The sequence below is a fragment of the Anopheles arabiensis genome, chromosome 3 (genome assembly GCF_016920715.1).
Source record: "Anopheles arabiensis isolate DONGOLA chromosome 3, AaraD3, whole genome shotgun sequence".
Classification (NCBI taxonomy): domain Eukaryota; kingdom Metazoa; phylum Arthropoda; class Insecta; order Diptera; family Culicidae; genus Anopheles; species Anopheles arabiensis.
In genome coordinates, this window is record NC_053518.1 from 63,853,751 (window position 1) to 63,875,543 (window position 21,793).

The 21,793-nt window shown below is 43.6% G+C and overlaps 3 protein-coding genes across 7 annotated transcripts; 2 read left to right on the forward strand and 1 right to left on the reverse strand.

Moving 5' to 3' along the window:
* The first annotated feature begins 68 nt into the window (after positions 1-68).
* On the forward strand, positions 69-2,286 carry LOC120904295 (glycosylphosphatidylinositol anchor attachment 1 protein). Its single transcript, XM_040314184.1, has 4 exons — positions 69-463; positions 527-1,806; positions 1,886-2,051; positions 2,115-2,286. Exons 1-4 carry the CDS (start codon positions 95-97, stop codon positions 2,232-2,234), a joined length of 1,935 nt encoding a protein of 644 aa, XP_040170118.1. The 5' UTR covers positions 69-94; the 3' UTR covers positions 2,235-2,286.
* Positions 2,287-3,834: 1,548 nt separating this feature from the next.
* On the reverse strand, positions 3,835-13,290 carry LOC120904297. 2 transcript variants are annotated; one of them, XM_040314190.1, is made up of 3 exons: positions 13,151-13,290; positions 11,359-11,553; positions 3,835-5,063 (listed from the first exon to the last, which is right to left on the reverse strand). In XM_040314190.1, the coding sequence occupies exon 3, from the start codon at positions 4,987-4,989 to the stop codon at positions 4,039-4,041; it is 951 nt and encodes a 316-aa protein (XP_040170124.1). In that variant the 5' UTR covers positions 4,990-5,063; positions 11,359-11,553; positions 13,151-13,290; the 3' UTR covers positions 3,835-4,038. The 2 variants fall into 2 exon arrangements, with proteins under 2 accessions (XP_040170124.1, XP_040170123.1); XM_040314189.1 differs by lacking the exon at positions 11,359-11,553.
* LOC120904296 (glucose-6-phosphate 1-dehydrogenase) lies at positions 10,305-21,441 on the forward strand. 4 transcript variants are annotated; one of them, XM_040314186.1, is made up of 5 exons: positions 10,305-10,637; positions 18,146-18,321; positions 19,530-19,676; positions 19,753-19,970; positions 20,043-21,441. In XM_040314186.1, the coding sequence occupies exons 1-5, from the start codon at positions 10,598-10,600 to the stop codon at positions 21,100-21,102; spliced, it is 1,641 nt and encodes a 546-aa protein (XP_040170120.1). In that variant the 5' UTR covers positions 10,305-10,597; the 3' UTR covers positions 21,103-21,441. The 4 variants fall into 4 exon arrangements, with proteins under 4 accessions (XP_040170120.1, XP_040170122.1, XP_040170119.1 ...); XM_040314188.1 differs by lacking the exon at positions 10,305-10,637 and adding an exon at positions 13,398-13,511; XM_040314185.1 differs by lacking the exon at positions 10,305-10,637 and adding an exon at positions 17,145-17,485.
* The last annotated feature ends 352 nt before the right edge of the window (positions 21,442-21,793 follow it).

The following is a 21,793-nucleotide window of genomic DNA, read 5'->3' on the forward strand; positions in this document are numbered from 1 at the left end:
TCCTTAATGTTGGTGTGTTTTTACATGGTTTTTGTACACACCGGCTAGAACGGAGTGGAAAAAAGCGCCGGAAACCAATCGATAAACGCGCACGATGGGTTTGCTAACGAATCCATCCATTTCGCAAAAGGCTAAATATTGCCGCAAGCTGGTCCGCTACAATACGGCCATCTGTCTGACGCTGTATCTGCTGGGCGTTGGCTTTTTCTGCGCCCTGCCGGATGCCAACTTTAACTCTGGCACCTACTTTTCCGAGAATGCGCTACTGCCGGGACTGGTAAACTCCGAGCTGGAGATGGAAACGGTCAATCTGGTCAAATCGCTGTCCGGTGAGTTGCAACGGGAGCGGGAAAACTACCCGAAAGGGATGCCGTACCCGTGGCTGCTGGCAAAGATGCGACGGTTCGGGCTGGAGACACACACGCACAACTTTACGCTCAACTATCCGTTCGGGGGTGGAAAGGTATGAAAATGTTTCTCCTTCGGTGTGATTTTTTTCAATATCAATTCTTCTCTTTTCTTGTAGCGCTTTAAAGGTGAAAACGTGTACGGCATACTGCGCGCCCCGCGCATTGCATCCACAGAAGCGATTGTGATAAGCGTACCCTATCGGCCACCGGAAACCGTCCACACGGACGTATCGGCCGGTGTGCCGTTAATGCTCGCGTTCGCCGATTTTGCCCGCCGCAAGAAGTACTGGGCGAAGGACATTATTTTCCTCGTCACCGAGCAGGAGCAGCTGGGAATGCAGGCCTGGCTGGAGGCGTACCATGGCGGCGACGAGGGGCGAATTCTCGATTCGGGACTCTTGCGTGCTCGGGCCGGTTCCATCCAAGCAGCCCTCAATCTGGAAGTGCAAAGTTTGGACATTAGTCATATAAACTTAAAAATTGAAGGACTCAACGGACAGCTTCCCAATCTGGACCTTCACAATCTGGTGCAGAAACTTTCGTCGAAGAATGGCATAATAGCGGGATACAAACAATCCTCCTCCAGCCCGAAACGATCCTTCCGCTACCAGGACAAGCTGCTCAACCTGCTGTCGATGGTGTTTTCGCAGGCGAGCGGCGTACCGACGGGAAATCATGGTCTTTTCCACAAGTACGGCATCGAAGCGCTTACGCTCGAAGCGGTCAAGCGGGAACGGACGCAGCAGCAGCAGTTTCAGGAGGTCGGTTCGATGCTGCGCATCATCGAGGGAATTAGCCGCAGCTTGAACAATCTGCTGGAGCGCTTTCATCAGAGCTTTTTCTTCTATCTGCTCGTCTCGAACGATCGGTTCGTATCGATCGGCGACTACATGCCCAGTCTGGCACTGATGGCGGGTGCGCTGCTAATCAAAGCGTTCATCCACTACCTCTCGCTGTACTACACCGGGGACAATGATGAGACCGAAAAGAGCGAGGAAACGGATGCGGTAGAAACGAAACAGAAGGCTGGAAATATCGACATAGGGTATTTCTCCGTCGGGATCGTCCTGCTGGTAGCGCATACGATCGGTGCGCTGGTTGTGCTTCTGCCACAAAGCAAAGCCGTAAGCCACTATCTACACGAGGCCGAGCTCTCCACACAGTTCGGACTGTTCAGTTTGTTCGTGGCCGTACTGGTAGTGGCCCTTACCCTTCCGGCGTTCTGTTCACTGAGTGGCATCAACGGGGAAGCGTTACATGTGGCCGTACTGCTCGAGCTCGGCACCGTACTGTTGGCGGTGGGAATGCTCAACTTTTCCCTCGGGTTCAGCCTTTCCGTGCTGCTCGTACCTTTCATTATTCTTATCCGACCGGTAGCATCACGTGGTGCGATGTTGTAAGTGACGGAAAAAGCCGTGTGAAAATTAGGGAAAATTACATTACATTAACGAGTTGTTTTTGTGTTGACTTTTTAGCCTTTCCCGTCTGTGCTGCTTGCTGATAAACCCGCTGGTGGTGCTGTACTGCGTGCTGCTTGCTCTCACGTGGTATCTGTTTCCCGAGCTAGCTTTAAAGCCAATGCTTAACAAAGCCCTTACAGCCACGATGGATGCACTGACGTTCTCTGTGGTGGATTCAATGGTAAGTTCACATTGCTGTACTTGGTATAATTTTGTTTCAATAAATTCTACTTTTGTTCTTTAGATCTATGGTAACTGGCTGTTCGATATGGTATCGCTCATCTTCGTCCCATGCTGGGTATTGCTGTGGGTACTTCTCTTCCCAAAGACTGCCACAAACGATCGACAAACGGTGGGGCGATAAATGTTAATAAAGACTAATATCGTGAATGGCTAAATATGGCCACAAATGAATATGGTATGATGCGTTTGATTTTTGTATTAATTAGCGATCCCTATCTTTTTATTACGATTGTGCAAGTAGACGTTTCCAGACCGAATAAACACTTTGTAAAAATTCAACAAATAGATCTGCTATCTGCTTGCCACCGAAATTCTAACATTTTTGCTAGACATTTTGCTCCGCGGAACATATGGAAGAGCCGGACGACCAAGCCTGTAAAGTCCTTAAATGATGATGATAAGTTCCACCTCTTACCCAAACACAGGTTTGAGAGGGACGAAAGTATCTATAAGATAATTCTACTCGAATATTTGTAATTAAAAAAACGAGCAATAGGTGGGGCATCGGAAAACTCTCAGAGGAACTGTCCGAGTAGATATGGGATAACAAATTAGCACACGAAGGCGCGAGATCAGCAGCGATTTCTGGACAATTTTGCAATGCGGGGTAGGTAAGTAAGTATTTCTGCTCTATCATCCCTGGAACTCTTTGTTCTTAAATTAAACTTTGAGCCTTTTTAAACTTAGGAATATCTGGAGTTGTTTAAGAGCTTCAAGAGCTTCAGTAGCAGAAGGAGGAGCTGGAGCCCTCCGAAAGTCTGCTTAATCTCGAAATGTTAGTACTAATATAGTACATCGATCAACTGTACGCTTCAATCTCAAACTACTGTTCATGTTACTTTTCTGGTTATTTGCTTACGTCGTTGGGTACCCACCGAAACCTCTATGTAGCCGAATAGTTAACACGTGCCATTGCTATGCACACGTGTTCATACTGATGTGCAATTCATTGGCAAAGCTAGGGACAGGAAAGAGAGGAGTGTCTTTGGAGGAGACGTCTCAACCTACAAATTGCAAGGTGCAAAAATAGGGCAAAAATCTTACCGTTAAATAAAGCTTCTGATTTATTAAGAACCTATAAGCTCCTTTCCAACATTGCAAGCCTTCTTCTCCGTATACACCAATTCTTAAGGCATGTGCTTCAACTTCTCCTAGCTCAAAACATGTAAATTCCCACAAAAAGACTAGGCACACGTGACTCTCTAGTACTTACCGCTAAAAGTCCTACGTATTCTTTCCGGCCGCAATTTTCCTCCCAAGACGCAACACAGATTAGAGTGGTTAGTGTGGTTTGTGTGCGTGTGTGTCTGTTTCGAATGTACTCAGGCAGAGGAGCACGTCGTGCTAAGAAGATGATTCGCCTTTCGTTGTATCCTCCCTTCTTCGCTCCGTACGCATGCAAGTGCGCATCGTACGAATGATAGAAAAACAAGTGAAATATTATGCTAATACGGTAGGGAAATATGAAAATTGAAATGCTTTTCGCCATACTTGACGTGAGGACGTGGAACGAAGGGCTTACACATACCCTATGCAGCTTGATATTGGCAGGGATTGCTCAATAGGATAGTTTATGCAGGGCACAATTTGTTACCCCAGGCTACTAGGATCATTTTCGTCGGTAGGCAATGGTAAGCATATGAAATGTCCGAGGGTTTGAACAGATTTGATGCATCTTTCTTTGCGTGCTGAAATGGTTGAAGCTTCTTTACACTTGTCGGTTCATAGGTGATGGTAAAGTTTTATTTAAATTGAATTTCAGTTCAGTTTGGATTTGGTGTAAAAACTAACGATAAACATTATTCGTCACTGTAGTTCGTATTCGTAATCCAGACGAGAAGGCTAATAGTGTATCTAACACTAAAAAAACACTTCCTTTCCACTTCGCTGCCAAATACCTCCGGGGGTAATAATTTCGTCAAATTCTAGTACTCAACCCCGAACAGTGTCTTGCACGCGTCCTTTGCTGCCGCCACGCGGGCCAACTTTTTCGACGACCCCGTGCCGAAAAAGCACTGCTCGTCCACCCGTGCCCGTGCCTTGTAGATCTTCTGATCCGTGGACCCGAGGATCTTTACTCCATCATCCTCGAACTTCGCCTGCGGCACCATGAACACCAGCAGCGAGGTCGGAACGTAGCTGGTCGGATTCGGAGGAAGCTGGGACCGGATCTTGATGCCGTCGGCCGTCGGGCTCGAAACGGTCGGCTGCCAGTTCACAGCCAGCAGGCTCGCGTTCCACTCCTCAAGCAGTTTGTGGACGGCAAACGAGGTCACATTCGTCATCAGCAACGCTTCGTAGGAGTTTGGCTCGACTTCGTCAAGCTGCTGCTCCTCGTCGCCCCGGGCCGACAAATGTTGCAAAAAAAGGTCACGCAGCACCATCTCGGACACATTAGCTTTCGCTATCTTTTTGTTCTGCCCGATCGCTTCGTAGCGGGTCGCATTGACGACGATCTCCGCCTTGAATTCAAGATCCCGCTGCTTGGCGACGGTGATCTCCGGCATGGCTGGGCTGAGTACATTGTGCAACGCGAGACCGGAGCTGTACGGTTTCAGCACACTGGCCAGCTTGGAGAGTTGCTGTGGTTTGGGCGTTTTTTTGAACAGCTTACGGCGAACTGACCCTTCGTACAGCGGAGTGCTGGCGGCGCAGATAGCAGTGGTGCTAATGCTTGCATCGGTGGGGGTGGTCGTGATGGAGTTGTAGCTGAAGTCAGAAAGACCACCCACGTTGCTGTTGTAGTTGTTGTTGCTGCTGTTGGTGCTACTATCCGCAGCGTGTGAATACGCTGGAAATAGTGGCTCCCCTGGGCAGTACGGCTGACTGTTCTTGTATTCTCCCGTGGCAACACTGAACGGATTGCACAATGCCATGGTCACTGTTGGTACACCGATTTACGAGGCAAATGCTTTGGCACTTTGTATAAAGAGTCTGAAAAATAAAATTCCTACAAAAAAAAACAAACGAGTACAAAGAATAGTGACGGAGGTGGCGCAGTTTGCAACGGAAAATGTACTGTGGTAAAGCCCGGTCGACAGTTTTGTGACAGCTCGATCAACAGTGCGTAACGTAAATGTAGAAGCAGTTCGTTTACAGTGAGTGAGAAAATTATGTTTTTAAATATTTAGTGCGTTTTATTTAATATTATAAATTTTAGTATTATTCAGCAATACGGCCTTTCCTCAAAGATATCTTGAAAATTTTGTTCGAAAAGTGTGTTAAATCTTAACAAAAGAGGTGAGTACAGTCTGAATTCAATTGTAAAATGCTTTTTACCCAAGCGCCACAGATTAAGCTTAAACGACTGGAAAATTGAATATCCATAGAAAAAAAATGAAAGCTCCACAGCTTCATTGGTTCGATCAATAGATGGCGTATTACAACACATCATTATATTGCTATCCTTTTCTTGCAATGTGTTTCGACAAGTTTCATCTTATCATGACCTATATAGCCTTCTAACTTTCTGAGCAAAAATCTATATGAATGGTCGTGTGGTCAGATACGTGGGTATCAACACCAACGACCATTACTCAAACCTCACTTGCTTCAGTGCTGGTGGTTTTCATTGGAGTTTAGTATTTAAACAATCGTATCGCCGTTCTAGTTCTAGCGATGCATAACTTCAATGCGAAACCATACAACAGTACAGAGGAAATGAGAAAGCTCTCCTCCAAGCGATGAAGCTCAACTGGTTGGGGTATCCCACCAACAGAGAGCGCCACCAGCTTTTTCGCTATTTTTAGAATGCATGAGTCGTTTACCGTCTGCTAAACGAAGTCTTTCTATATTCCGTTTAGGTAGAGAACTTGAGTCGTTTAGAAGCCGTTTAGTGGTCGTTTAGTGGATTTGTGGCACTTGGGTACCCAAGTGCCACCAATCCACTAAACGACCACTAAACGGGTTCTAAACGACTCAAGCTCTCAGCCTAAAAGGAATCTAAAAAGACTTCGTTTAGTAGAAGGTAAACGACTAGCGCATTTTTAAAATAGCAAAAAAGCTAGTGGTGCCATCTGTTGGAGATATAGCTAGACTGTGGAGCTTTCCTCGCTGTAAGAGCTTTCTTCTTCCACATGTACTGTTGTATGGTTTCGCATTGAAGTTATGCATCAGTTATGCTAGAACTAAAACGGCAATACGATTGTTAAAAGTTGAAATACTACACTCAAATGCAAACACTCAAATTTGCTTAAGCAGTCAATTTCGGTACGCTAAAGATCGCTGTTTGAATGAAAGTAGTAAAACAGTATCAACGTTCCAGGTGGTCCTTCTAAATAGCGCTTAATCAGCTTCCTTAAGCCAGGTTGCTGGTTGCCGGTTTTTTCTTTGCCATTTATTTTCAAGAAAAGCGTCATAAATGAAATAAACAACACGATTTGTGTTTTTTTTATGAGTGTGTTTATTTTAAAATTCTAAACGTTCTTGATTTTCACGTAATTTCACATATTTTATTTAAAAAAAAACCATAATCAACTAACTCCATGTTCCTTCTTTTTCCTACCTGCAAATTTCCGTTAAATGCCTTCTAATCGACTTGTAATCGCGGGCGAATTGAAGGTATTTAGCAGTGGATTCAAATGCCTTTGAAATATGTCATTGAAAAATTTCGCTTTGAATTTGAAATTTGAATTTGCAACTGCCAAAAGAAAACCTTACAAGCGTCTTCAACACACTGCACTGTTTTATTGTTCCCATATATGAGCATGATATTCGATAGCACGATTTACGTGGTTTGATTTCTTGCGTCAAACCCTGAGCTATTTCAGTTTATCGAAAACCCAAGTGCCACAAATCCACTAAACGACCACTAAACGGCTTCTAAACGACTCAAGCTCTCTACCTAAACGGAATATAGAAAGACTTCGTTTAGCAGACGGTAAACGACTCATGCATTCTAAAAATAGCGAAAAAGCTGGTGGCGCTCTCTGTTGGTGGGATACCCCAACCAGTTGAGCTTCATCGCTTGGAGGAGAGCTTTCTCATTTCCTCTGTACTGTTGTATGGTTTCGCATTGAAGTTATGCATCGCTAGAACTAGAACGGCGATACGATTGTTTAAATACTAAACTCCAATGAAAACCACCAGCACTGAAGCAAGTGAGATTTGAGTAATGGTCGTTGGTGTTGATACCCACGTATCTGACCACACGACCATTCCTGTAGAATTTTGCTCAGAAAGTTAGAAGGCTATATAAGTCATGATTAGATTAAGCTTGTCGAAACACATTGCAAGAAAAGGATAGCAATATTATGATGAGTTGTAATACGCCATCTATTGATCAAACCAATGAAACTGTGGAGCTTTTATTTTTTTTTCTATGGATATTCAATTTTCCAGTCGTTTAAGCTTAATCTGTGGCGCTTGGGAATGGTCTGCATTATTCAGTTCTTAAATACCAACCCGTTGAAAGGTGTTAATATAGCAAACTTATTTTGATAGCTCTAATTAAAGAAGAAATTAGATACATATTTTTCGCATCCTGATAATGAGGGGTGAACTTAGTGAAATTTTAAAGGTCTTTGAAAAGGTACGATTTTAATTTTGCTTCTCAAAAAATTTTGTCTCTATTAATTATAGCAAGAAATTATTAAGAAGCCGTTTAATGCTGGTAGAGATCCACACACATAAAAAACATTCCTACAAACCGTTGTGTGCATCGTCGTAAGGTTTTTTTTTGTTATATTTATCCTCTTCAACATTGATGTAACACTTTATTATCGCGATACATACTTTTCTGATAAAGTGTACACCAAAGCTGATTGAGCACTGTTTGGATTAGATAAGGACTATACGCTTATCGTTTACTTCAAAAACACTTCCGATTAGTTTTTTTTATATTATGGCGGAAGTAACGTGACTTGAAACGGGTGTGGAAGTTAAAGTGCTAAACAATGAAGGTATTCAAGTGCTCCAAAGAGATAATAGCGAGTGGAATGAGGACGCAGTCCAATCAGTGAGTATATGAAGGGAAGTCTATTAATCGTTGATCGAACTTTACACCGTTTGACCGTAACGGAAAAAACTAAATGCCATTGCAAAGTTTGATGGAAAAAATAAGGAATGCACGAATCGAAACAATAGCGCTCAGTACTGCTTCACTTTAGCCTTTAGCTTGACATATAGTTGCACCTAAAAGCGTGTGTATAATCCAATCCACATAACAACCTCCACAGATTAAGCTTAAATGAGTAGAAAATTAAATATCTAAACAAGAAAAAAGTATCTAAAGCTATAAAGTTTCTCTGATTTGCTCCACTAACTAGACATTGAAAACTTTTTTTATATTTTTAAATGCACCGGTAGGATTCCTATTAGCCCAACAACTTGAGTCGTTTAGACCCCGTTTAGGAGCATCTGCGGAACATGGGTAACAGCTGTTTAGTTTTTTTTTAAATGCTGCAGTTATTTAGTGTCTGTTAAATGGAGCCGTGTTGGATACCATTTGGAGATTGTGTGAACCCCATTTAGAAGTCGTTTAAGACATATGTGCCGCATGTGAGAGAAGAGGAAGAGAGAAGGTAAACGCTTTCAAAGCGATGAAAACCGAACTAGCTACTCAACAACAGATGGCGCGCCACCAGCATGTTTCTTCCTCTTCTTTGGCTCAACAACCGTCGCTGGTCAAGGCCTGCCTGTACTACTTGTGGGCTTGGCTTTAGTGACTTATGGATTACCCCCCCCCTCCCTCCCCCCCGTAGCAGGATATTCAGTCCTATCACACTTAAAAATATTTCACGATCTCGGTTAAAAAAACTGCCGACATTCGTCGGCTCTTTCGATTCTTGCTGATATGTCAGTTGAAAATTTCCCATTGCCGATAATCAGTACCATTTAAAACTGAAATATCAGTTAAACAAATATTTTAACCGAAACTCGGCAACACAACATACCGATTACGTACGTTAAAACTGCTGTCACCGAGGTCATCCGTCAAAATAACCGAAATTTCGGCTGAGCTATTTGAGTTAGCCGAGGCTCGGTTTTCTATCTGTCATTCATCATTTTGTCGATGCAGAAACCTTTCGAAGTGATTTTGTGTTATAAAATTAATAGTGTGAAAAATAAATGAAAATATGACACCCAGCATGAAGAAACCGATCATCAGTAGCGTACGATCGGACACGGGTGGGCTAGGAAGCTCTGTCAACGCACGTAAGATAGTTGCTCGAAGCAGTCCTTATCCAAGGATTACCGGATGCTAGTCCGATTGGACCAAACTTTGCCGCCCCGTTCGGACTTCCAGGTTTCATTTCCAGTTAACTTCACGAGGTAAATATCCAAATACTCGACCACGTGAATTCTAATCAGGGTTCACTCAGGCTTGTTTCACTCTGCCCGCTTTACAGAACCGTGTCTGTACCGGTGCCCGCTCCATGCCCGGCCCATCTTCCTGCACCTTTACTACATCCAAACGCTGAACACCATCTGGTGTTGTACCGGCGCCCGTCCCTGCGCTTCCCATCCCACCACAACTCTCAATAGGGGGGGGGTGACTTCCTGCCGTCCAACTACAGATACGATGGTGGCATCATGCTGAAAAAAATGTACACCGGCAATCAGCATGGGCTCAGGCTGCTATGGCTATGGCTCAATAAATAATTGTATTTGTTTTTATAACTCAAACTAACTTTTTATCCAAATAAAACAACTAAAATTAAAAAAACAAGATTGTTTTTATAATTAGCTGAAATCTCGGATTGCTCTAACCGAAAATCTCGGTTAAACGTAAACGTCAAAACAAAATGTCAATTGCATTTTTAACCGAGATTTCGGCAACAGAAATTTAACCGAGATCTTTGCCGAGATCTCAGTTGTGCAGATCTCGGTAAAAATTAACCGAGATTCGGCAAAAAAATTTAAGTGTGTACGTATGGCGGCACGTTCCATTTTGGGCTTGAACCCATGACGGGCATGTTGTTAAGTCATACGAGTTGACGACTGTATCACGAAACCAGCATGTTTGGAAGGTTTTTAAAATATCTCAGTTGTTAACTGTCCTAAATGGAGTGTTATTTAAACACTGTTAACAAACCTGACCGTTGGTGAGTTCTATGCAAATTTTTAAAACTGTCGAAATTTGCGACCCCAGCTCATCCATCCATCCACGTCGACGAGCCCTGCGCTGTACGCAGCGAAAGAGCCAAAAGGCCGACTCATGATCACTGCTCCGCACGGGGCTCAAGCAACTGCGCTGCGCTGCTTTGTGCTGGGGCGAGAGAGACGTTCAGTCAAGCGATCAGCCACTTATTTTCGACGTTTCGCTTGTGCCGTGCGGTTGTGCGTTTACGTCGCTGTGTGTCGCGCTGTGGATTCGTTGTGCGTACCGAGACTAGAAGAAGAGAAATAAGAAACACAACACAATTGCACACTGCCGTGTCCGAGGTCAACTTCCGTTTGTGCTACTGTTAGCCGTGTCGTTGTTGTTGTTGTTCTTGTGTTCCTGAATTCAGTTCCCGATCGTTCCCGCTTATTCCCAGCACCATGAATCCTGCTAAATCATTGTCCTCCAATGGGACGACAGGTAAACAAATCAACAAATACAAAAACTCTCACAACCCCATTAAAGCCAGCCTGCGTCATCATTACAATCGCCCCTATCTTCCACATCAAGCACGCTGCGGGAAGATAAGGGAAGCGATCGGGATGATACGGGAAGCGCGTCTACGGTGGTTCCGCATTGACATTGGGACGGATGTGTGCGAAGCCTTTGACTCCCGCAAATGACGAGGATGGCCAATTGGGATTGAAAGGAATCCTGCATTTTTAAATCACGTGATTCGTACGCGGTGTGTCTCGTATGGAGCGAGCGAGAAGGTACACCTTGGTGGCGCTACACGCGATCTGAGACGACTGGCTGCAGTCGTGGCGTGTTCCAGTTGCTCTGGGCGCGAGATAAGGTCAGAGCGAAACGCCTGCTGGTGTTGGATGGTGGTGATCCGATCCCGCGGAGGTCATTCGAGCATTGTGGCCCGCGTGTAGAAAAGAACGCGTCGAATTTGTGGTGAATGTGACTTTGGGACAAGGGTAAATTCGCACACCGATGCCGTGTACGACGCCGTGCGATAGTGAAGCGTGGCCCGATGGTATTAGTCATACGTCATGTCATGGAATGTGCTGCTGGAGGGGGGAACCGGGTCGGTTCGATTGAGGGGGAAGGGAAGGGACGAGGGAAAACCTGGACAGGGCGACCACATCATACATAACCGGCAAGCGTAATCTCTGCGCGTCGTGCTGCGACGTACGGTGGCCGTCTTTGGGCACGTGTGTATGTGTGTGTGTGTACATGCGGTCAGGTGGGGTGTACAAGAAAGCGCTTGCGGGGTTTCGGTGACTTGCCGAATAATGTCCGCTGCTCCATGTGGGTATGAAGATGTTTCTAGAAACATTTTGAATTGGATTATTTTATCATCAGGAATTGTTGGAATTTAATCCCTATTCTGTAAATTGGAATAAAAAAATAAAAATTAATGTCACAATTGATTGTCAAACCCAGAACAATCAAAAAAAATTTAGTTTCGTTCTCATCTTGAAAAAAAAAAATAATTACTTTACTTCCAATGGCGCGGCGACACGGAGGTGACATAATGTTGAAAAAAATTTCAACTTTGTGAAAACTGTTAGAAAACTGCAAAAAGAGCTTTTCTCATGACCACATAAACAATCTATGCATGAACGACCAAAAGCTCAAACATCTGAATATCATTTTGTTTGAGAAGTACTGAATAGGTACATAAATCAAATAGAAACATGCATTTTAGCATTATTATCATAGCAATGGGTCACAATTGCGACGAATAGCTATGCTTTATCGCGAACGTCAAATTTTGTCACTTTTTGTCACTTTTTGTCAACTTTATTTCCAGGCTGCTCCAGGTTACGAAAATTTGGCAAAAGCTAAAACAAAGTGACAAAAGCTCACGTTTTCGAAAAATAGCATTTTGTCACTCCCGTTTTTGCGCCTATAGATTTTTGTAAAAAAGTGTTGATAATTAAATCATCCAGTGTTTGGAGTTGAATGAAATGGGCCGAATTGCAATTGTTCGATAGCAAGATATAAAATAAGCGCAGCCTGTATGGGTTCGAAAACAAGGTGTGAAGTTGCTGGCTGTAGCTGCTATACAAATCTGTTTTTTTAATTGCAGCTAGTAACCGGATAACGAGATATACGCGAATTTGCAGCATGTGATTGTTTGTTTTGCATTGTCCTGTTTTTTGTTAATATACTTTTTTGTTTACATTTTTGACATATTTAATGCTCGTCAGAATTTCATTGTTATTATTAAAAATAATATACCATGATATTTAGGTAAAACATACCAATTTTTTGAAAACAGCTCGGGAATACGCTTTTATGCAAGATCCTGTCTAGCGTATATTGCATAAAGCAATTATCCGCAGTACGCGATACTCGATATACGCTAATTCGCAGTTCGCGATTCCTCTAAATTTGACAGCTCCATATGTTTTTTGCAAATATTTAAATTCTTTCAAACATTTTATGCTCTTTTTGAATTTCCTTAATGTTCTTAATGCATTTTGCATTAAATTTGTGCAAAAGATACCTGTTTTGTAACAAAAAACTTTAATGCTAAACTCTGCGGCGATATATTTAAACCCTCAAACCGTTAGTGTTAACTATTTTTCCAAAAGAATTCGCTATATGCGAAAACTCGAGATACGCTATTGCGCTCGGTCCGGTACGATAGCGTATATCGGATAATGACTGTATTTATTTATTTATTTTAAGCAACTTGTTAAAAAACAGTTTTAATATGATTAAGTAATTAATATAATTTGAAACACATTCTTCAAAATGGAAAAGATAAACAAACTCAATGGAAAACAATGGAATTACTAAATTTCCGAATGATTATTAAATTCTATCATCGTTTAGAAGATCATTGCATCAAACCAGAAGCAGTAAATTAGATTAATTAATCTCTTGGCTTACGCATGTGATACATATTTTATATTGTTATTGGTTTATTTAAGAAAGCTATTTATTTTAAATGCACTGTTAGTATCGATACTTACTTGTGCACCCAATGCCACCGACCGCATGTTGCATAGCAACGGTTTAAGGCCGGTGTGGTGGTATGTGTAGCGTCACCCCGTTCGCGCTTATGTTTACGTTTCAGAATCCGCCGTCCCACTGTTACCGCACCGGGTCCACTGCCAAGACCCCGCTCGCATGTTCCACAGTTTCTCCCGTTCAAGGCCAAGGGCTCTGGTTCGGCGGATCAATGCAATTCGTGCTCGCCAGTGCACGATTCGCTCCGGACTGAGGTTGAATTTCGAATGTAGCGAATGCTGCGAAAGTGAACGGATCATCGGAGGAAACCTTCCTCTGGGACGGTTCTCGAGCTGCAAGTTCCGATTGATCTCGTTATTTTAGGTTAGTGAAAAACAAAAGTAAAGGTCAATTCAGAAGGGTAACGCTTGACAGTGGCTACTTTGTGATGCACGGTTTGGTTCCTGTTACGATCTTTACCACAATGTACCACCGAGAGTGAGAAGGATCGGCTGGGAGAGATGGGGAAGTGATTTGAGCTAGATTTTGTCACGATTTTGGGGTGATTGATCAAGTGCTATCTTCGGTGAGGGTGTGTCACAGTTCAAAAATTCAACTTTAGGGCCAACATTCAACGATCAGAACATTCAAGATGAAAATCGTTGATAGAAAATTTGAAATCCACCCTTATCTACAATCAAATCTATGTGTTTATGTTTTTTATGGCTAGTCTCGTTGTATATATGTTATTAACTGATTTATACGTGTACATTTCTTCTTTTTCTTCTTTGGCGCAAAAATCAGTGTTGGTCAAGGCCGGCCTGTACCACTAGTGTGGGCTTGGCTTTCAGTGATTCATTGACTTGGCCTATAGCAGGATAGTCAGTATGTATGGGGGCACGGTCCATTCGGGGCTTGAACCCATGAGGGGCATGTTGTTAAGTTGCGCGTGTTAACGACTCTACCGCGTGACCGACCTTGTGTACTGTTTTATTCTAAGCTAAGCATTGGTTTACAGGGTTGCTCTAGCCAGCACAACAACGTAAGCCAACAATTCAATCCCGTAAAATACATTTCAACAATAACAATGGAAACTCGAATGATCTGTCATTGATTGCTTTGTATACGTTCGACTAACATTTGACAAAGTTGAATTGGGATTTTACGTATTGGAAATGAAGCTTACAGTGTTGAGTTAGCAAGGCAAACCCTGTAATGTTGTTGCACTCAACAATACTGCTGGCAAACCCTCCTTGTTTCCCTGAGTTCAATAGACATTCAACGTTAGATCAATGCCTTAAATGTTTGAAATTCTCCATGATATATTAAGACTACCTGGAATTGGAACACAAAGGACAAATATGTGAACGGAACCGAAGAAGCGATTATTTGATGGTTGGATATCTTAAGATCAGTTAAATGCCGAAAAAGCTTGAATGGGCTGAGCTACTGCGAAATGGGGTTCGTACTTTTTTGTTGCTATTTGCCTTTTAGATATTTAAATCATTGTGATCTATAAAAAGAGTTACTAGGAATAGTCGAAGGATTACTTACTTACTTATCCGGCGCTACAACCGCTTTGCGGTCTTGGCCTGCCTCAGGAGTGTCCGAAACCGCTCACGGTCTCGCGCCTTCGTCTGCCAGTCCGTTATCCCGGCCTTAATGGCGGACGCCTCCACGCCATCTTGCCACCTCAATTTGGACCTACCACGCCTCCTCTGTCCTTGTGGACGGCCTAAAAAGACTTTACGGGCTGGGTCGAGGATATGGCATAGGATTTCTCAGGACAATAAACCTACTCCGATGAACCTGAAAGAATGTATGATCAAGTATTTTATTTGCAGAGAACTTTTTCACATCAGTATTCTAAATTTGTTATATTCAATAACGTTGCATAATTAATTTTATCCTCATTTGTCCTGAATTTTATGTTAGTTATTCGAATTAAGTACATTTGAAAGCACTTGTTATAAAGTAATCGTGAAATGCAGTTAAATATATTTAATTATGAATTTTCTGTCAAAATAACGAATGGGAAATATTTATTTTTCTTTTTATTTGACTTTGGTCCACAAAAATGACTGTGTTCCAACCATTAAGAGAGAAGTAAAAATCAAAATGATTGTTTTTAATTTGATGTGTGGGCTTATTAAAGCATAGTAAATGAAAGATAAACGTAAAATACAACTCCCTGTAGCTGTATTAAGTTTATCGTGTATTTAAAATATATAAATCCTACCATGTTATTATACATATCAAAAACATATAAAGAACATCAAAACGCGAACAAGAACTTTACTGTGATGTGATTTAAAGTATAAAACGATTAAACAATCAAAATACTGGCACTTGATCGATGCAACAGTAAAATATGTAGAAAATATTACGAAAAAGTGAGACATATCATGGCGAATATCTATGTTTTGTGTTTGATATGAAGATGTTAAGATAATTGTTCGACGAGCACATCAATGTGAACTGTACAGTTGCGTCAATGTTGTGCAGCCATGTCATTACGATGGCACTAACTGTTCCAGGTTGTGAAGATCGTTTGAGCTGCCTAATTAGACACAGCGAGACCTAATAACCGGTAAATATACTCAGATGACGTGAATGTGTCTATTAAAAAAGAGCTTTTAAAGTGTCTACCACATAAAAATTACTCCTGAGATCGATCACTTCTCGCTGGATAGATTGATCATCACCTACCGTTTGGGATTAAATTCAATTTGCGTATCAGGCCGCACTTGAATTATATTAACTGAATCCTTCCTAAATTCTGTTGCTGTGCTGTTAATTGGTATATTTTTTCACTAGAATGTGGTTGGTTTTTATACATCGAATTTAAAGGGTTTTTTTTGGGTAAATTAAGATATTCTTCCATGTGGATGTTTATAATTTTTTGTAAAACTATTGCAAAGGCACATAATATTTGAAGTAAAAAAATATGACTATGTGTTCGTCTAACACGTTATAGCAACTTCTTCTACACTGCTTGAACAAAATGACAATGGCGTCTCATAACATGCAACATCATTTCAAACGATCGAACTCTTCCTATTTTCACAACAATTCACAATCTACTAAACTTTTGTTTGTTTGCTAAAATTCTTCAAATACACACACACATAAACACACATTTAGTGCAAACCACGGGGAAATTCTTCGACGATCAGATTGGCCACCTTTACACTGTCGCGGCCCAGCAATCGATGGCAAACTCACTGTTTGCGTCCACTGTGTTTACCCTCATCGAGATTGCAGTTCCGAGGGCAACGAAGGCGGCGGGGTGGACAAAGGAAGCAAAAGAGTGACTCGTCAAGTTTCTGAAACTACACACTCGACCGCCTCGAAGCAGACGGTGTGTGACGGTGATGTATCGGACGATTCACGAACTGCAGCAACCTTTCCAAACCTTCGTGCAAGGTTTCTGCTTTTTTTCGTTTTTGCTAACTTCCTTCAGGTCCAATTCCGTTTTCTTCTAATTTACGTAATTCCACAACCGCGGGTAAAGGTGCCTGTGTGTGTGTGAATGTTGATGTGTTTGACAAATTGGTAAAAAATGACTCTCATCCTTTACGTCACACCGGACGATCGGTGATGAGTGTAGAGAAAGGGGCGGGAAGGCGAAACACTTCGAGCGCAAGCGTCAGCTCCCCCTGAAGAACGTGTCCCCTTATCACGGGCGAGCGGGTGCTAATATATGATCTTCACTTCCGAAGCGTGCCGTACACGTGACTGGCGCGGCGGTCGACCCGATCGTAAGAGGTTGAACGAAAAGACGCCCACTGTTGGGGAGTTAGTTCTAATAAATATTTCTATATATAAGCAAGTAAACCCATAAGAGGGGAAAATATATTGCATCTACTAGCTACTGAGGCTAACTGAAATGGAGTAGGAGGAAAGGGTGGTTGTAATTGCATGCCACCCTCCGCGCGGTAGCGGTTGTTACATATACGACACGGATGGGTACCGCACACCTTCACGGCTGTAGCCGATCGCTAGCCCAGCCGCCCAGTCAGTCGATCGGTAGCCGATCGTGGTGGTGATTGTTTTCTTTTGGGGTTGCGATCACCGTTTTATTTTATTTTACAACGGTCGCGAAAGTGGTGTAATCATTGTTTTATTCGATTTTTCCCTTTCACTCTGAACTCTGATAGAAAAAAACGAAGCATCAGTTTGGGTTTTGCGCGCTTTGTACACGGTTTTTCTTTCGGGAGTGCTCAATTCAATGCACACACAGTGACACACACTCAGCATGAGACGGTTAAGTTCCTGGCTGCATGCTCGCTTCCGTGCCCGGACGGATTCCACGTCCAGCATACCATCGTCGACCGGAGCTGACGCCGAATCGTCCTGTAAGTGGATCGCGCACCAGAATTTGCACCACATGTTGTGGGCCCTTCGTATTCCAGCCTGCTCTTCTACAGTGGTGGCCTTTGCTTTGTTGGAAGGAAAAAAACGTAACGAGGCTTTTTCTTATCCTCGTTTAACCTCTCCCTTCCCCCTCTCGTGTAGCTGCCAGTTGATCGAACGTTACCTTCACGGTTGATGATTTGCGCTATATTGTGTGCTTGTGTGAGGTTGCGTGGTTTTGATTCGCGAAAAAAAAAGAATCAACAAAATCGTACGCATGTGGTTGAGTAGTAGCAGCGTGTGTTAGGTTGTGTGTGGTCTCGCGCGCACACCTCGCGCTAAGACAATGCGCGAGCGCGAACCATCTTAGTCGCGTCGCGGCAGTACAAGTGCAAAGATCGTGTTCGTCCGGCAAGTCTCGATCGGGGTGGATTTGTTTTTTGGGAGATCAGTTTTAGGTGCTTTAGAACTTTTTTCTCTTCTTCCCTTTGTCTCCCCATCTAATTTATTGGCAGTTGTTGGCTTCCGCGGAAGCAGCTAACTCCCAGTCACGGTTCTAATTATCTAAATTATCATCGAACGTTTCCAATGGCTCACGTGTCGCTTATTGCTCTTTCCTCTCTTTGCATATGACGCTCGTCACGACGCTCGTGGCTGTGCAGCACTGTCCGGTAGCAGCAATCATCATCCGAGCGGTCGCCATTTCGACGGCGAATCGTTGGACGGCGAACAGGCGCTGGCCATCATCCGGCGCAACCTAAAGTCGAGCGCGATGGACACGGAGGGCACACACTTCGACTGCAACTGTCCGCACATTTTCGTCGTGTTCGGCGCATCGGTAAGTGTAGCCGGCGAGCAAACCGCTGTGTCCGGTCACCGCGTGACAGACAACACGCAACATGGTGGAAGGTGTTTTTTTGTTGCTTTGATTGTTTTTTTTAGAACGAACGGAGTGCTTTTTAGCCCTAGAACTTTCAGACCTTCAGGCTGGAGGACCGACAAGTGAGACATGCGATAATTTATGGTAACAATATTGGCTGACGGTTGGGTCGGTTTGACCGTGTGGAATAAATTCATGAGCAGATACTTTCGTTTTGCTCTTCTACGCGTGTGTTCGTTTGTGCGTGTGCTTTTGTAGCAAAGTTAATGCTCGGGAAGGTAGAGAAAAAATGACCCTCGCACTATTGATTCCTTTATTTTTTAGTTAAATAATGTGAGCAGAATTAGACATTGCTAAATGGAATTCCCGCAAATGTGCTGGCTTCGATCTAACCCGTTGCACGTGTTCGTGTTCTATATAATTAATTGTAGTCGCATGAGATCTCTCTCGTTGTTAGTATTAGCTGCGTAATCCGACGTCATAATAGTAACATGATAGATATGAAGATCAGCAAGAAACCGCTAATGTATCAAGTATCGCTGTGGTTTTGAGTGTATGAGACATATGTGAGTTTAGTATACATTTAATATAATTTACCTACCCGTGGAGATATTAGTTAAGTGCCGTAGTTAAATGCCATTTCTATGGCTAAGCCGATTTTGGGCCAAATTAACGAGCTTTTTCGTAGCCAGAGCAAAATTTTCCATTGAGTTCTATCTGTCGTGAGATGGAAAACATAAGTATTCGTAAACTAATTTACCTAATTATAAGCTTTTTTTAGGGGTTTAGTTTCTTCCCTCATGATCTCTTTATTCCATCTCGGTCAGTATGGAGAGCCTGTAATACGGCCCGCGATGACTTTCTAGCGTTTAAAATAAATAGTCTATTGTTTTGACTATTTTCATCCAAATTTAAATTTTGCTTTAAAATGGCGAAAATCAAGCTTCAATAATAGAAAGCGGATGAAATTCAATATATTCAGTTAATATGATCCTATTAAAATGAAAATTAAATGTTCACCTTTAGCTAAAAGAAACATCAAAATGACCCTAAACAACGTTATTTAAGAAGCAATGCGAAACGTGAATTGAAAATTTTCTTGAAGAGATGTTATTAATACGTAATTGGCAGAAACTCATCCGTTCCATTTTAACATTTCTTTTTAGGGAGATTTGGCCAAGAAGAAGATCTACCCTACCCTATGGTGGCTGTTCCGGGACAATCTGCTACCGTCCGACACGAAGTTTATCGGTTACGCACGCAGTAAGCTGTCGGTGGCCGAGCTGAAGGAGAAATGTCGTCAGTACATGAAGGTAATGTGCTAATGTTTCCAATGGTTTTAGGAAAATATCTGTAACAATTTTGCTTCTGATTTTTTCCTCCATACAGGTGCAGGAGGATCAGGTGGAGAAGTTTGAAGAGTTTTGGTCGGTCAACTTTTACGTCGCCGGCAGCTACGATTCGCGCCGTGACTTTGAGCTACTCAACCAGGAGATCAGCAAGTTCGAGGTAGGCCGTGCGGCCAATCGGCTGTTTTACCTTGCGCTGCCACCATCCGTCTTCGAGTCGGTGACAGTACACATTCGCAACACCTGTATGGGCGAGAAGTAAGTGAAAGCAGCCAGCGCGGTGTGCTTTTACGATCACTTGCTAACTCTCTCTCCCTCTCTTTCTTGCAGGGGCTGGAATCGTATCATCGTGGAGAAACCATTCGGTCGTGATGCGCAAAGCTCGAACGTGCTGAGCGTCCATCTGGCGAAGCTGTTCACCGAGGATCAGCTGTACCGTATCGATCACTATCTCGGCAAGGAGATGGTCCAGAACCTGATGACGATCCGGTTCGGTAATCAGATTTTCAGCCCCACCTGGAACCGGGCGCACGTGGCCTCAGTGCTGATCACGTTCAAGGAACCGTTCGGGACGCAGGGCCGCGGTGGCTACTTCGACGACTTCGGCATCATACGGGATGTGATGCAGAACCATCTGCTGCAGATACTGTCGCTAGTGGCGATGGAAAAGCCGGCCACCTGCCACCCGGACGACATCCGCAACGAGAAGGTGAAGGTGCTGAAGAGCATCCGGGAGCTGGCGATCGAGGACGTGGTACTGGGCCAGTACGTGGGCGATCCGAACGGTGCGGATGAGGATTCGCGCATGGGCTACCTGGACGATCCGACCGTGCCGAAGGGTTCGGTAACGCACACGTACGCGCTGGCCGTGCTGAAGATCAACAACGAGCGGTGGGACGGGGTGCCGTTCATACTGCGCTGCGGCAAAGCGCTGAACGAGCGCAAGGCGGAAGTGCGCATCCAGTATCATGACGTGCCGGGGGACATTTTCGACGGCAAGCCGAAGCGTAACGAGCTCGTCATTCGGGTCCAGCCGGGCGAAGCGCTGTACGTGAAGATGATGACGAAATCGCCCGGCATCACGTTCGACATGGAGGAGACGGAGCTGGATCTGACGTACGGGCATCGGTACAAGGACGTGGCACTGCCGGACGCGTACGAGCGGCTCATACTGGACGTGTTCTGTGGCTCGCAGATGCACTTCGTGCGCTCGGACGAGCTGAGCGAGGCGTGGCGCATCTTTACCCCGCTGCTGCACTACATCGAGCGGGAGCGTCCGGAACCGATCAAGTATGTGTACGGGTCGCGCGGCCCGAAGGAAGCGGACCGGAAGTGCGATGAGAACAATTTCAAGTACTACGGCTCGTACAAGTGGCATCAGAAGCATTGAGCAGGAGAAGGATCTGGTTGGTGGCTGGTTGATACGCATGGCGGACGTTTGCTGATAGGAGAAGCATTGTTATTTATTTATATACACACACACATACACACACACATACGTCAAACAGAACACGTTAGGCATTTTTGCTACCCTTTACTTTCCTCTTACGCGACTACTTACATCATTCCCCTTCCTCCTTCTGTGTGGTTGTTTGTTAACCTCTTTCGGAACCCCTCTTATTTAAGGCAATGGCAAAGTAATGCATTTTCTTCGTCTGTTTTTTCGGAGCTAACCGTTTTTGTATTGATCGTTGAGAATAAAAACGAAGTAAGCACTTTTCTTGTAGCAGCTCGCGGTCCTTGTCCACATTTCTTTACAACGGTGCGCTCTTCCCACGATCAGTAGTCACCATTCTTCACGCAAGCATACATATTGATTAGAAAGCTGTTAGTATGATGATTTCTTGAGAAATTTGTACCTAGAACGGGGGTTTTTGCTTTATACAAGGCAAAACAATTCCATATGGCGAGCTTTTTCGTGCACGTTCGCTACCGAGAAGAGCCGTAGAGTGTATTCAAAAACAAACAAAAAACTTCCATATTTAGAGCAGCAGACCGGACAATTTGGGGAAAGTATAAGTGAGTATGAAGCAAAAAAGAAAAAAAAAAACACATCAACGAGTGATTTGTCTTGTCATCAT

Bases quoted from the DNA above. Each gene is read 5' to 3' on its own strand.
- LOC120904295 (XM_040314184.1), top strand. From the start codon at position 95: ATGGGTTTGCTAACGAATCCATCCATTTCGCAAAAGGCTAAATATTGC. The intron at 1,807-1,885 runs GTAAGTGACGGA...TTGACTTTTTAG, and splicing joins GCATCACGTGGTGCGATGTT to CCTTTCCCGTCTGTGCTGCT. The intron at 2,052-2,114 runs GTAAGTTCACAT...TTTGTTCTTTAG, and splicing joins TCTCTGTGGTGGATTCAATG to ATCTATGGTAACTGGCTGTT.
- LOC120904297 (XM_040314189.1), bottom strand. From the start codon at position 4,989: ATGGCATTGTGCAATCCGTTCAGTGTTGCCACGGGAGAATACAAGAAC.
- LOC120904296 (XM_040314185.1), top strand. From the start codon at position 17,386: ATGAGACGGTTAAGTTCCTGGCTGCATGCTCGCTTCCGTGCCCGGACG. The intron at 17,486-18,145 runs GTAAGTGGATCG...GTGGCTGTGCAG, and splicing joins AGCTGACGCCGAATCGTCCT to CACTGTCCGGTAGCAGCAAT. The intron at 19,677-19,752 runs GTAATGTGCTAA...TCCTCCATACAG, and splicing joins AATGTCGTCAGTACATGAAG to GTGCAGGAGGATCAGGTGGA.